The sequence below is a fragment of the Scomber scombrus genome, chromosome 12, assembly GCF_963691925.1.
Source record: "Scomber scombrus chromosome 12, fScoSco1.1, whole genome shotgun sequence".
Taxonomy (NCBI): Eukaryota; Metazoa; Chordata; class Actinopteri; order Scombriformes; family Scombridae; genus Scomber; species Scomber scombrus.
Genome location: NC_084981.1, coordinates 9,394,132 through 9,410,038, shown reverse-complemented (window position 1 = coordinate 9,410,038; position 15,907 = coordinate 9,394,132). Strand labels below are relative to the sequence as shown.

The 15,907-nt window shown below is 39.8% G+C and overlaps 1 protein-coding gene across 1 annotated transcript in view; it reads right to left on the bottom strand.

The window, feature by feature from the left end:
* The window catches only part of lyst (lysosomal trafficking regulator), a 53,789-nt gene extending 41,660 nt beyond the window's left edge, over nt 1–12,129 (bottom strand). The window contains exons 1-3 of the mRNA XM_062429987.1: nt 12,040–12,129; nt 11,675–11,945; nt 3,205–3,296 (exon numbers count right to left, since the gene is read on the bottom strand). Coding sequence (XP_062285971.1) covers nt 3,205–3,296; nt 11,675–11,755 — 173 coding nt within the window. The 5' untranslated portion in view covers nt 11,756–11,945; nt 12,040–12,129. The remainder of the gene's footprint in view (nt 1–3,204; nt 3,297–11,674; nt 11,946–12,039) is intronic.
* Between the last annotated feature and the right edge of the window lie 3,778 nt (nt 12,130–15,907).

The window sequence follows — 15,907 nt, the reverse complement described above, 5'->3', positions numbered from 1 at the left end:
CGACACGAATGATAGCAAGCAATGAAGAGTAGTTACATACTGAAAATAGCCTTGAGAGATAAGAAGGGAGCTCATTTTCTCAAACCTTACTGAATCAGATGATGGCCTGAAGAAGATGATGATCTGAAGTTGCTGGAGGCTCTAACAAAACAATCAGTCTTTGTGGAATCATTTCAGCTTGCATAGCCCCTGTATATAAAAAGGTGTACGAACAGTGTACCCCCATTAACTAACTATGATAATACAGTACTGTAAAGGCACCTACAGCTCTGGGACCAGAACACTTACAATACAGAATGTAATTTGAGCTTTAATACTTTCTCTCTGTGGAGCTCTAAAAACAGCCATAGTTAAATTAACACATGGGTACCTTTGAGACCAGCCATACACACCTTACAGATGTGGTGCAAACCCTGAGACTAAAACAAGTCTGTCTCTGAAAATAGAAAATTTCTAAAAAATGTAAATTAATTAATCCAAGCAAATTTCTATCAAAATAAAACACTAATGGTTACTGGTCATCGTTATTAAGCTTTTAGTTTTACATAAGAAAATGGTTATGTCTGAAGTTATACAGTTTACTACATTGATCATACCTTGTGTAATTTTGCATACATTCACATATTTACATTGATACTTCAATATGCAAAAAGTAGTTGGATTAGCCAAATATTTCAGCCTGATGGCTTCTATATCAGCTAGGGAGTTACAAAGTATTGAGTGACTCAATGCAGCCTTTTTTTAAGTTCAAGCTCGCCATAATAATTAAGAGTCTGGGTGAAATATGTTTGTCCACTGAATGGATATGGCTGGTCTCAAAGGTACCCATGTGTTAATTTTGTGTTTCCCCTTTGGCCAATTATCTTGATGTTCTTCACTCCAACTCAGTTATTTAAACAGTACAAGCTTTATTCGACTCTGTCCCTCTCTGTGTGGGGGAAAGCAGAAACTATCAGATTAATTGTGACACAGCAAAAGGCCTTCACAGGAGATTTAAGGATGCTTTAGGCAATTGATAATATCAAAAATACTCTCTGTGTTGGCATGTTTCCAGCTCGTAGAGTGGGACCGCTGCTGCACTGAGGAGCTGCACCGCTGCACGCCGGGCACAGCGCACCACAGGACGGATAGACATGTTACTGTTGTCCTGTGGTCCGCTGTGGCTGGCGTGCGGTGGTGCGGCTCCTCTGTGCAGCAGTATAAGCAGTCTCAGGAAAAGAGATCTGACAAGAAAGAAAGAAAAGGGCAAAATGGGATCCCTGAGCTGCCAGACAGCTGCTTGTCTAAAACATCAAACAGCTGCTTCCTGTTAATTTATCTCCAGCAGGAGGAGATGGAAAAGAAGAGAGTCACAGAGAGAGAGAGAGAGAGAGAGAGACAGAGACAGAGAGTCGGTGTGTTGTGCAAATTCTTGTATCATTTGTGCTCTGATACACAGTAAATTCATCAAATTCAATGCCCCACATTTCTAAACTACACATAATACAGCATCCATGCATGACTCAAACAGATAACTCATAGTCCTTCAGAATTTACGTTTCCCAGAGGTGTAACACACATGTAATATCTGGATATGCATCGTGTGCATGTACAGGAAGCTACAACACTAGCCCTACCGCATTATGGGTGTTGGTTAAAATGGATTTGTAGCCGACTGTCTCTCATTCTAATGCAACATCACTAGCCTGCATTATAGATGGCTACAAATGCCGAGGTGCGCTCACCTTGATGGCATATAGGTGGGGTAGGAACAATCTCGTTCCTGCACTACCCATTGGGGACTAACGGATGGTGAGGGTCAGGCTTGAACCCCTTGCTGGTTCATGAAAAATTCAGTCCTGAAGTTGATCATGCTCTCCGTTTGCAAGTCCTACTTAGTCCGTCTCAGCTCAGAAGATGGACATGACAGATGCCATTTGTGTCTTGGCATCAAACACCTACGGCAGGCACTGACAGATAAAGTTTGCATTAATTGCATCTGCATGTTGTTTGCACAGTGGACCTGCGAAGTTAGCCAGGTTTTGCCGGCACTCAGCCTCCCTTCAGGATCTGAGTGTCACAGGCAAACACAGGGTGATGCCTCCAACAATAACATGAAACAGAATTGTGATGAACCTTTGGCTCTTAAAGTGGACACATTATTCCCTGTTTTTGCCCTGATTAAGGTCCAGAACAGGACGCACTGTTCTATTGTGGCCTCAGGAAATATTTTCACTCACACACACTCATCAGAAAACAGGAGAACCGGAGGTACTGGAGCTTCTGGCCAGGCCCTAAAGTGTTCCTCCACCTACCGAGTGACTCCAGGGCTTTGGTTGCTATGATGGATGCTGGTACGATCTGGACCAAATGCTAGCCATTGTATCTCCAGGTGAAGCCCTCAGACCGGATGCCTGCCGTCCACAACTGCAGCGTAGAATCACTGATGACCTCTTACCGAGAGCTATGATAGAGCAGCTCGAATGGGGCATATTGGAAACTCTTTCCCACCTTGTTCTAGCTCAAATCGCTGACTCTCACGACTAAAGGAGTTGAAGCCTCGACAAAGAGTCCAAGTGACGCTTCACTGCAGGCATTTGCTTTCATGACCACAGAGCTTGGCAGACTGATGTCCACTTTGACCCTTGTCAGGGGGGTGCAGGAAAACACTTCACACGCTGCCTGTCATTCATTCATTCATTCAACTGCTATAAACAAGGACATTATTTCAGGTGCTTTAACCAAAACACCTATTCAAACTAATCACTTTTCAGCTGTGGGAACACATGGCTCACGAATGCTAATGCATGCACTTAATTCCAGGTAGTGCGTGTGTGTGTGACTTATTTACACAAAGCAGAGTACAAACAAGAGGCCCTGAAGGGGACCTAATGTCCCACAAATTCCTCATAAATATGTAAATCTATGCAGCAATGTACTCCAATAGCTAATGTACTGCGATAACTGTACACAGTCCATGTCACAACTTACATTATTTATCATTTACAGCATCATATTGAATATTGAACTTTATTCACTGTAGTATTTGCCCACTATTCCCATAATAATGTTCTTTTTTTCCAATGAGATGGTGATTTAATATTGTGTACTCTTCAAGGCTGCTGTTTTGGAGTCCATTATATATAGAAGCAAGGTGATACCCATCCACAGTGAGACAAAACCTCCCTAGTGCTACATTTAAGAAGTTAAAATCATAATACCTACCAGAATTTCAGTGCATCTTTGGGGCTGTGGTTGGGGTGATGCTGCACATAGTGGAAGAGGCAGAGGAAATTCTCTAGACTCTGAAGGCTGACCTGAAAACAGACAGAGATAAGACACAACAGTAGAAACATGAATTAAACGCAGATTAGTACTTGCACTCACATGAAGACAAACTGAGATGTAAAATGCACTGTACAAAAAAAAAACACTTCAAATGATATCTTGCATCATGACTGTGAATAGTTTTATGTTTAATAACTGATAAACATAATGGTAAATCCAGTTTGTTTGTAATGTTACAGAAACTAATCCTGTAATGCGGACCTATTACTCCAGCCATTGTTTATCAGATCAGATGCAGTACTGACCTTTCACACACATCAAAATAACACCAAAATGAAAGACAAGAAATATTTTAGATATTATATTTCAGATTTCTTTAAATAGGTTTCAGTTATTTTACAGTACCACTGAATCCGTGAATCTGGTGAAACAACAATCGTATAAAGACAAACTCATCTTCGTGTCAGTGCTTTCAGAGCCTGACCACATTCTCACCACCGGAATCGCCACAACAATTGGGTCTGAACAGCGAGACAAGCCACCTGACCGCTTTTAACTGCATTACTGGTTTGGGGGTAGCGTGTTAATACCTTCCTGGCAGACGTGTGATCTTCTAGGCCAGCGTCCCTGTGGTCCCCTCATGCCGCACAAGAGCTAGCTTTACACCTCTGCTAATCTGACACCACTGGCTACGTTCATTCAGGCAACACTGATATCTGACTGATGTGGCTGTGCTCAGTGTCTGGGTCATGAAGATGAAGAAGCCAATCACATTACAAACAGTGTGACCTATGATGCACTAAATATGCTGACAGAATGGGGGAAAAAACAATAATATGAAGTTATGATTATTGAAGGGCCCCAATGTTGTCAGCGTCCTTTAAAAAAGGTACTATAAGGCAATATATGAAGGTAAAATGTCCCTTTTTTATTCAACATGACGAAAAATGTCACCATTAGCTTTAATGGGTGTGGGTCCCTGTATTGTTTATATGATGTGTGCACGCAGGTGATGCAATATACACCCTCGACCATTGTTTCATGCTATTCTGCTGACCGACAGTTGGTAGCAGCAATATGAAAAGAAGCAAAGCAATGAGCCAGCAAAGGTAATGAAGAAGAAAACAAAAAAAATATGGTAAACAATGGAGGATTTACCATTTTTAAAATCTGACTTACAGATGTTTCATGAGGAAGGAGATTCATTCTACACGTTTATTAAACTTCAAGGGAGACACACAATGAGAAATACTGAATGTAAACATAACTCAACAAGTGCCTTTAATTCTTTTTTATTTTATATAAATGTACTTTGACTTCAATATACAATTTGTAAAACTGCTAGTATCACTCCACACAAATTTGGAGACAGTGACATGTTTGTGCAGGCAAGCTATGTCACAGCGACACCACAGCAAATCATTTAGTGACATCGATATGGATTTCTGCAAGGGCTCAATTATGGAAGCCATTACCATCATATATATATCTATAAGAGCAGAAAGAGACAAAAACAGAAAGCGAGTGATGTAAAACAGCCCTTTAAAAGAGAATATGGCGTAATTTATAGTTGTAGCATGTTTACTATTTTCGGTCTCTTTTTTTTTTTTTTTTTACATGTCTTAAAACAGCTCAAATCAGCTATGTGTGTCTGTGAAACTCATTTCCCCACTCTGTGTGACTAAAACACAAGAGGGAAACTTTCAAATCAGTTATTCAGGTGCCTGCATTTTTGTCACACCTCAACTTTTTTCTTGTAAGTGTCACGGTGAGTGCAGCCCCTAAAGTAACACTTATGGCAAAAAGCAGCTGCTCTATATATTTGCGTGGTGAGTCAACTTCCTTCCTGTGTCGAACAGTAAAAGCAACTGTTGTTTTCACATTATTATCACTACAAATAGCATCGAAATAGATCTTCTTACATTATTGATTGTTGCAAGTTTGTCACAAGCTAAAAAGATGTTTAAAGGTGCAACTTCCTATAATCTCAGGTGCCATGGTGATGAAGATGCAGAGTTGACCACACTCACCAGGGTCAGAGAGAAGGGGCAGGGAGGGTGAGACTTCAACAGCTGAGGCAACAACCCACCCCAAGCACTGAGGGAGATGGATGGGTGGGTTGGTAGGTAGGTAGGTAGGTAGGTTGGTAGGTGGGTAGGTAGGTGGAGGGGGTCACTGCACGCCAGGGGGCTGGACCACATCACACACAGGAAGAGGAAGAGAAAGAAAAAAGCATGGATCATGAGAGAGACAGGAAAGGACAGGGGCAAAACATGAAGGCAAACAAGAACAAAAAAAAAAAAAGGGTGAGAGAAACAAATGCAGCAACAGATGAGAGCAAAGATAAACAGGGGGAGGGGGTGACTGGCAGGAAATAAAGGCTTTAAGGTTGCCAGGAGCTGTTAGAAGTTTAATAAATAAACTCTGGAGCTATGCTGGAGTCTGTTAAAATCAATCTCCCAGAATGAGCGAGTATTTAAAATGACTGGGTCTATCCTTGCACTAACTGTTGTGTATGTATTCCTCTTATGGGAAACTGAGTTGTTCACGAAAACACTAATTTCCCAGCAATGGGGTTGTTTTTTCCTCTGAGGCTCTAATCCAATATTACAATGCACTCGGCACAAACCAGTCACCAGTTGAGGTGATTTGATAATGGAGAGACTGCCAATACTGATTAATACAGCTCAGGGAGGGAAATCAACAGTTTCACAAAGCTCACTTTGTAAACAAAAAAAAAAAGAAAGCTTTGACCTTTTCCTCCGCCGCGATCTTTATTTTCTCATATTGCTCAATTATGTTGATATTCTTTTCCCCGAGCTGTTTTATGATTTGCTGACAGAATCCATTTAAAGTAATTTAACCATATATCATTTGAAGGATGATGTGAGTATATTCATCAGCTTCCCTTTAGCTGTGAGGGGTTCAAAGAGAAATTAACCTGCAACATGATGATAAGAAAGACACAAACAACACAGATTCATTTCAGACTTGGGTGAAAAAAAATGCTGCTGCTTTTAATCATACTTATCATTATACTTGTGAGGAAATACTTCAGCTACAACCTGGAGCTGCCACATAAGCTAACACTTCTGTTTGTGTATCTAAGTCTGTGTATCGGTTTCCTTGGCGAAGCTGCTGTAATTTGTGGGCCAAAGTTGCTGAGACCTGTCTTTAAAACATTTTTATCCAACATGGCGATCATGGGAGGCCTAGTCATGGGAGTCTAATGGCTGAGTCACTCACGCTGGTACAGACTTTCCTCTCGAGCTCGCTTTGGATAATTGGGTAGACTACAACTTGGCAGAGGCAGTGAAAGCGATGTGATCCTGTCCTCGTGAGAGAGAGGGGGGGGGAGAGAGAGAGAGAGTGAGGACGTGGGGCGTGGGTTATGCAATGTTTTTTTCCGGTTTGAGATCCCTACTGATCTAATTTGACATTTGGGTGATGATGAGCATCATGAGGAGCCCCTAACGTTCCGCATTTCCTCACAAACTACGAATCAGAGAGCAGAGCCGCTTCACACAACCCCACAAATAACTTTATTTTTTCCCCCATTAAGACGCACGACAACATGTCAAGAAGCTACCATAAAGAGCATGCTTGTGTTTTTGTCAGCGTCAGGTCCGTATTGTCAAAAGAATTGACCTTTATTTGAGCTCAGCCACCGTGCAGGAAATGAAAATGTGTCACTCTCGGCTTCATTGTTTTCATTGCTAGTAGATAGCGTGCAAGCTGGTGTTGTCAATAAGAAGATGCCAAACAGCTTGCTCTGGCCTTTTTTTCCCCCTCAGCGGACAGGAGAGTCTGTGTTTTTGAGGTAGAGACCTGACTTAATAACATGCCACTGGGTGGAAAAAGCAGAGACATGGATATGGTTGGAGTCTGACTCAACCCAGAACCAAAGAGATGAATTATTCATCTATTCTGCCAATCGTTTGGAACAGCCATGAGACCCGAGCTAGTTGAAGTCAGGCTGAAACTAAGGGGAGGAACAACAAATGCAGATGTGAAACGAGTCCTGTGGTCAACTGGAAAAGCCTTAGAAAGTGACTTCACTTAAAAGAGGCTGGTAAACAACATCACTCAGGAAAAAAAGTCACACTGCATACAATTAAAAGATGATCAACAACTTTTGCTTAAAGTAGTTTGATGATCACAAGACATCATGATAAAAGCCTGACTGCATGCTTTTTTATGTTTGAACTGTAGCGCTTGATTTTCATTCAAAGTGCAATGTCCTTAGTCATGGTGAATTCACTAAAAAGTGATGATTTTATTACTAGCAGATTACTGTGACATGTGACATGGAACAGAATCCCTGCACTGATGTGATGCCAGATATGCTGTAATATAAGCAGGCCTGCAATTTCTACAGTCAATCAGTGCTACATGTGATTCTAACACAGCAGGTAGATTGGTTTGACTTCATTAGTTATGAAAGAGGAGCTTTGGTTGGAGCCCCCCTCCCCACACTCATCATTTGAGGTTAGCCGTTACTATGTGTGGCAACATGACGGCTGAGAAATCTCCAGTCCAAACGTGATCTGACTGGCACTTTTTCAGTTTCAGGTTACTTTGGAAATTACTCATCTGAAAGAGTCCTGTAGCTCTCCAACAAAGGTTATCTTTCCATCTTCTAATACAAGTAATGTCTTGTACATCCAGTAGTAATGCTGCCTTTAAAAGGTTATAAATAATAAAACAACCCACATTAGGAAATCATGTCATATCAAAAAGATCAGAGTTTAACTCACATATTACTTTGTACAAACAAGCCTTTTAATAAATGTATTGGCCAATCAGTCTCATCCACCTTCAAAATAAAAAACAAGAATATTTTCCATTCTACTAAACTTCTGTACGAAAACTACATATGAGACCAGTTAATGTAGCCATTACTTTTACACACTTTCAGTGCTCTTAGCAGCTCAGATGTGGAATATGATCCATTTGCATTATTGTTAAATGCTTTCAATAGCTGGAGCTACATATAACAGCTGACCTTAATGCCAGACAAACTATGAATGTCTTTAATAACACTCTGCAGCCTCTTACTGAAATATTACAGACATCTCTCACATTGTTCAGTCCCGACAAGCCAAATAATAAACTTTGTGGATGAAGGTGAACAAGCACTAACGTTCTCATTCACTCCTTTGCTCGACAAGTTTAATCTTCTTTAGACAAGGATTCAGGGCTTTGCCACAGAACGAATGTAAAGCACAGAACCGAGCTTAGAAAGCTAATGACGAGTAATGTGAATGGAATATGTGACCAGAGTTGTCCCATTTCACAAAATCTCGATATTTAATCAGCTTACACACACACACACACACACACACATACACACATACACACATACACACATACACACAGACACAGACACAGACACAGACACACACACACACTTGTTTAGAGACTAGGTGACTAAGTGCAGAGAATGGACATTTACAATTTAGCCGTTCACGGCTACACCGGTCAAAAACATGACTATTGTCAGACTAACAGAGCGACACTTACAAGATGAACCCGATCACCCCACAGGAAAATGTCAACTGCAACTGCAGGTCATCTTGTGTCATCCATCTCCACGCAAAACGGCAAATTCAATCAGAGTTAACATTAGTCCAAGACTGTTACTGACTGAATCTAAAGTCATTTAAGAGCGAGGCAGATTCAGCACAGATCAGACAGCTGGAGCCTTTTGACACCAGAAGACAAACAAGAAGTAAAGTGTTTCAAACGACTCGCTTTGCTGTTTTGAAACATCCTATTGGCTCATAACGAAACTCAACCAATCCACAAGCAACAAAACCCAGTCTCCTCCTTGGTTCCTGGCCAGGTAACCATTCGACTAAAAATGACTCTGCTTTTCAAGATTCAGAGAGACTGGGGAGAGTGGAAAATATACACTTTCATTCAAGTGTGCCTAAGGCAAATTATCTTTGTAGCAGGACGCACTAATATGCTGGTTTTGGCTCCATATAAAGGAAGATTGTAAAGAATGAAAAGAAAGGCTTGGAAGCAGTAATCCTGTTATTCTGCAGCTGAAATAACAGCACGCTACTTTATTGTAAATGCTAGAAATGACATATAACAAGTGATTTTTTTTTTTTTTAAGGTAATGCTGTTATGTGGGAGAATGGATGCGATAAGCAGGAAACTGATTCACAAGCATGGGAGCAGTGCTCTCCTTCAGATCCACCGAAATGCTTAGACGCTTTTTTGATGGCATTTCTACTTTCTTAGAAAATCAGCTACAGGGAACGATGGTCAGATTAGGAAACAGAAAGAGGAAGACTAGGGTCAACATTAGGTCGGTGTTAAACCACACCCACTGAACCATCAGGGCATCCCGGGGCATTTACTGGCGTTGAATTTTACGCTGTGTGACAGTGACAGAAACACTGACATTGGCAAAAACACAGATTCAAGAAGTAAAAAAGATGAAGAAGGTAGAGGAAAAGAGCAAGCTGGCGCACTACTGTTTTACTGTTTTTGCCTTCTTTGCTTAAAGTGTAATCACAGGATTGGCTACAGAACAGTAAGGAAGAGTCTTAAAATAAGGCCTCAATTGAATTAATGATCACTTTATGTTCAATGATCGCTGTATGTGCCTGGATACTACTGACTGCAGTGACTGAAGGACGGCACTATTGGTGACATGAGAGGAATTTACAGTAACACTGATGTGATTGGCAGAATGAGATGGAGCAAAAAATATTGTGTCCAAACAGTGCAGCAGTATTCATGTGACTGCTGCAAACTGTCACTGTGTCCTCAGATTGCAGCTGTGCTCATTTCACCATTTCTCTGCGTCACACACACACACACACACACACACACACACACACACACAGGACTTTGATCACTGAGAAGTTAACAAGCGGGGGAGCAAACACAGTCTTCCCAAGAGAGTCGTCACAACAAAAACTGACAGTAAAGTTTCCATTAATAGAAAGCCACAGCTCGCTTAGCGCAGTCCGAGCTTTAGTATTACTATAGTAACTGAAGACAAGCCGGCACCATTACTACAGCTGATAACCTAATGCACGCCAACATGATTAAACAAAGCGATCAAGCATAACACACCATCACAAGACACAATGACTATAGCGGAAGGAAGTCATTATTTCCAAGAAAGGAAAAAATCCCTGCAGGCTTTCTCAACTCCCATTAGCTTTAAAAATGATAGCAGGTCTTTCTTCAAAAGGACAATTCACACATTTTAAATCAGGAATAATAGACTAACATAATGGTTCAATCTGCTCATCTGTACCCTGCAGTCCAATCCTAATCCAAGTCTCGTGATCATGGCTGTTACTGGTTGTCTGACAGCAGAGATGAGTGAGGTGGAGGTGGAAGGGGGCAGAAATGTCAGAACCACTGCATATCATTTCTGTGATACACCAACACACAAGAACGAAAGCACACTTGCGCAACGCTTGTAATGAACAATCTGTGGTTAGCACCAGCTTCCACCTCTGTGCACTGACTCAAGCTCCTGCTTGAGGTTTGTGTCAGTTAGATTTATGGTTACAAAAATGGCGCTCGGGGGACGTCAAAGTCAGTTCGAGGCATGTAAAATGCAAAAATGGACAATCGTTTTTCTTCGGTGGTATTTTTACTTCTCTGTGCCACCACAATGAATGTATGATGAGAAACCAAGTGACTCTTGACTGAACTGAGTGACTCTTAACTTAGCGTGACTTGAGGAGGCAACAAAACATGTAATCAGTGGCCAGCATATCTCCAAACACATACACGCATTTTAAATTTGAAGCAAGTTTCTGTAAACTGTTGTTTTTTCGTCACTGTATCATTTTCTACGGCTGCAGAGCATTTTACAACAGTCTCTTCTAACTCATGGTCGCTCACTGTGAAATAGCCAAGGCAAAAAACAGCAAAGTAATCTCGGCAGTTTAAATTACAAGTAGCAGACTAAACAGTGTTTGCTATTGTTGGGTGACATCACCTCAACCAGGAATGAAGCAAAAATGTCACAACAACACCGGGGTGCAGTAATGTGACATATTTGCATTATGTTATGACAAATTAAACAATAAACCTTTGTTATTTGGCAGTGCTACAAAACAAAAACATGCTGAACCTACCAGTCTGAGAGTTGTATCATTGTGAAATTTCAAATGAAGAATATATGAATGAAATACTACACAGGAGCAACTTTGCAACAGAAACACAATGAAAACAAATATTGTATCTCCTGTACAAATGAGAAGTTAATGTAACTCTTTGATATACCTGACTTTATTCAGGACTCACCAATGTTCTTTTCCAGGATCACAGCTCTGTGAAAAGTTAGCATCCCCACCACCCACAGAAAGCAGCCTGAGCTGAGTGTGTATCCCACCGGCTTCACACAGTGACTGACAGCAGTGCCTACCTGCAGATCCGCTCCTTGAAGTCTGCAGTCCATGTACTTTTCCCACGCATATGACAGATCCGTCTGTTGTGGACTGGCCATGTCGTCCGCACCTCCCTCCAGGTGCAACACCAATCAAGGCGTTGAGGAAGTCAGGAATAATAAAAGTCTCCCTTCCCAATCCTCCAAAGTGCCCCGGACAGCACCGAACCAATCCCCAAATGTTCTCCTCAAGTCATTCATAGCAGATTCATGATTGGCTGAGCTGCTTCTCCACTTTTAAAACAGGTACCTGCAGATAAATACAAAGTGTCAGTGGTTAGCAGAGTACATTTAGCGTCTATCCACTGACTCGAGAGACACTGACGGTTGTAAAAGTGACGCACTTGAACCTGACTTGAACCTGACTTGAACCCGAAACTTTGGCCAGGCGAGCCTGACACACGGCAGCACAAGCAAAACAAAACCGACTCCGGCTGCAGCCTCAGCTAGCTAACAGCTAGCTAGCTAGCAGCTGACAGACGATGTAAAAGCAAATCACTTCCGGTATAGGATTTTGTATTCAAAATAAAAGCGCTTCACTTGTTCCTGCAAGTCAGTGGTTAGCAAAGTGAGATCCTAGGTCCCCAAGACTGAGGTTCTTAATGAGGTTGGCAGAATATATATATTTTGTTTTATAAAAGCCAAAACCTTACCAGATGGAGAAATTGGGGAAAACTTATTGTATGTACTATTCATTATTTATTATCTTATTCTAGGTAAAACTGAAGTATTTGTTCTTTATTTTAGTATTCCCATTTGATGCTACTTTATACTTCCACTCCATTACATTTCAGAGGGAAATATTGTACTTTCTATTTCTCTACATTTATCTGACAGCTTTAGTTACTTTTCAAATGAAGATTTGACACAATTAATTATATAAACACACTTTTAAAATACAACACATCGTTAACGATGAAACCAGCGGTTTCCAGCCTATTTGGCTTTCGACATGTGTAGTCGCGTTCACATTTCAGATGATATGTTAAAAACTCCATCAAATACTGATTTTTCCTTCTAAAATTATCTCCCACAATCATCTCACAAGTTATCTGGTGATCCTTTGGGGCCTGATCCCTAGGTTGGAAACCACTGGACTAAACTAGTGGTAGACAAAGGGACTAAACCACTACCCTTACTGCAATAATTTAACTACACCAGGCTCATAATACTAATGAACTTTTACTGAAGTAGGATTTTTCATGCAGGACTTTAAATTGCAGTATTATTGTATTGGTACTTTTACTTAAGTAAAGGATCTTCTTCCACCACTACAAGACTTACATATTTAAATGCAGTTGTTTTGTATGTGATACCATCGCATGATTCTCTTTAAAAATGTGAAAAAAATTACCTTAATTTCTTTGCATTACTCGGAAAATGTTGTGACTTGGTAGTTTACTTTGACAGATCTTTCCAGAAGCTCTACGAATTTTAATAGCTAGCTTGACTGCAAAAGGCATACGCAAGATATCTCGATATTTTTAACCATAATATTTGCATAAAATGTCACATTAGACCTCAGAGCCGCTATTTGGAATCAGTAATACCAACAGGCCTAATAAGTAAAAGAAACGCTTTGTAATATGATGTCATTTGTTAATATTTACAGCGTTAGTGGCTGTCCTGGTCGCTGCATCGCATCGCTCTGTTAACGGCAGCTGTCAAAACTGTTTGTATAGAAAAAAAGAAACCAACACATCACTAACTACATTCACCAAAACAACCAACTATCCCCGCTGAAGCTATATTTTTATTATAGTCGTAATATCCAGGGAAGAAATTATTTTCATACATACCTGCGTTTCCCATGAATTACAGCCTGCTAATGCTCGTTAAGGGGTGAGCAATCTGGGTGATTTACCCACCGCGCTGACTGCAAGGCAATAACAAATTTACTTCTTCTTCGTTGGTTTTTCGGTGGTACTACAAATCCACATAAAGGTGCATGCTGCCATCTGCTGTACCGCAGTATGTAACATCAAGACAAGGTTGGGACGGTTACTTGGGAAATGTAATAGGTTACACATTACTAGTTACCCTATTTAAAAAGTAAAGAGTAATGTAACTATTTCAATTACTTAATCAAAGTAATGTAACATTTTGCATTTGATTACTTTTTGATTGCTTTTCTAATTTTCTAACGAATGTTTTCAACTGCCCACCAAAATCTAAGTTCAGGTGTTTTTCATGGATATTGAGATGATTTATAAGGGAGTTCATGTAGATTTTGGAATATAAGGTAAAGATATTTTATGAAAAAAGTTAAAAGTCTGCCATGGGCTTAACACAATTTAAGCCCATGTGTGTTTATTTACACACACAAAAAAAATTTAATTAACAAATTGTTTTCAAAGAATTAAAAACAGCAATATATGTATTCAGTAACATGTTAAATATCAAAAAATGAGTAAAACCCTGAGCAAAATCTTAAAGGTAAGACTTCAGATGTAATTTTGTAATTAATAATGCTTAGTAATGCTGTTACATGTAACTAGTTACAACCCAACCCTGCAAACAAACAAATACAAAATAAACTTTATAAAGAAGTTATATTCTGGGTATTAAATAATGACAACTCCATCACTTTATTGATAGAAAACGTCACTTACAAAATGTATAATTAAAAAAAACTAAAAACTAAACAATAAAGTATCATAACAAAGTAAAGATAACATGAGTTTACTTTCAATTCAGTTTGTCAATTTGTTGATACAGTGAATATGGTAATGGGACAGAGGAGTGAAAATAATATTAATAGATATAAAAATGACTTTGCTGTTGTTTATAAGTTTGATAGACACAAAATACTTTCTAAATTCAATCATGAAAAATGTAAACAATGGAGACCTCGAGAACTTGGGTTTATGGATGTGAAATTTAGGAAGACAATGACAGTACCTCCTCTTCCTATCCTGAATATGCCACCTGCCGAGTGAGGACTGTAATGTCTTGTAATGACTGTTCACTTTCACATTCATTTTGTTGGTGACTTTTTAGATTTACCTTTGCTTGGGAGGTTGGAGGTCATAGTCACAAATATTCCTGGTTTCATTCTGAGAGATACATATAGAATCACTAAAAGACCTACACGTTAAGTCCTCTAGATGAAGTTTTTTGTTTGTTTGTTTTTTGTTTTTTCATGCAAACATATTAAAATGAAAGCGGACTCATATTTGACAATTAATATATCTCCATTCCAAAGATTAATGTATCTGTTTTGGTGATGGGCTAATAAACCTCGCAGACAAGACTCAGGGTCTCACTCTACAATAACTTATTATCGCTCATAGCCGGTGACCTGCCCACAGACTCCTGTTTTGTTTTCTATTGGATGACACGCAACTAATTCCCCAATCAGTCAAAATGTTTATCTGAGAGAATGATGGTGCGTTTGAGTAATCACTGTAAAGTAGTGTTTCCAAGAATAGATCCAGATCAATGTACCCTAAAGCACCGGTTCTCAACTTTGGTCCTTGAGGGGGTTCCAGGCGGACCCCAGAAAAATGAGGAATATTTTATTTGCACTATTATTTCATTGACTAGATGTTAACCCAATGACACTCATAAGAATAGCTATTCTGTTCACAGGTTTCACACTCTTCACTGTTAATCTCCCTGGCAGGGACGTGGGGGATAGACTGCTATGGAATACCCTGACTAAATCTCATCAGATTGGGATCTTTGGGACCACATCTTATTAAATACGGATCCACAGCCATCAGTATGGGGGTCTTTGACATCAGAAAAGTTGAGAACCATTGCATAAGTAGATTGGCATACAGGTAGCATAGTTAAGCCCAAAGTTAAGACCAATTCAGACCTCAAGAGCAAATTCAAAAAGCTAATTGTGTGTATCTGTAGTCACAGTAAATGTTTTAATATTACAAACATAAACCACTACACATTTATTTATAAATCCCAGTGTTACTCTGAGTCTTAATAGGTCCACTCAAAATGTTAACAGTAGGCCTACATGCCTTTAGTTTCGGTTAGAGAAGATTTTTCATGAGAAAAATATTTAGTTGCACATGGATGAATTGACAATTAATTAACTAGTCAATTAATAGATTGACAAAATCTATTGGCAATCTTGATAATTGATTTGTTATCAAGTAATCATTAAACTAGTTCCAGCTTCTCAACTGTGAGGATTTTCTTTGTGTTGCAGTAAACTGAATAGCCTTATATTTTGGAGTGTTGTATGCTAAG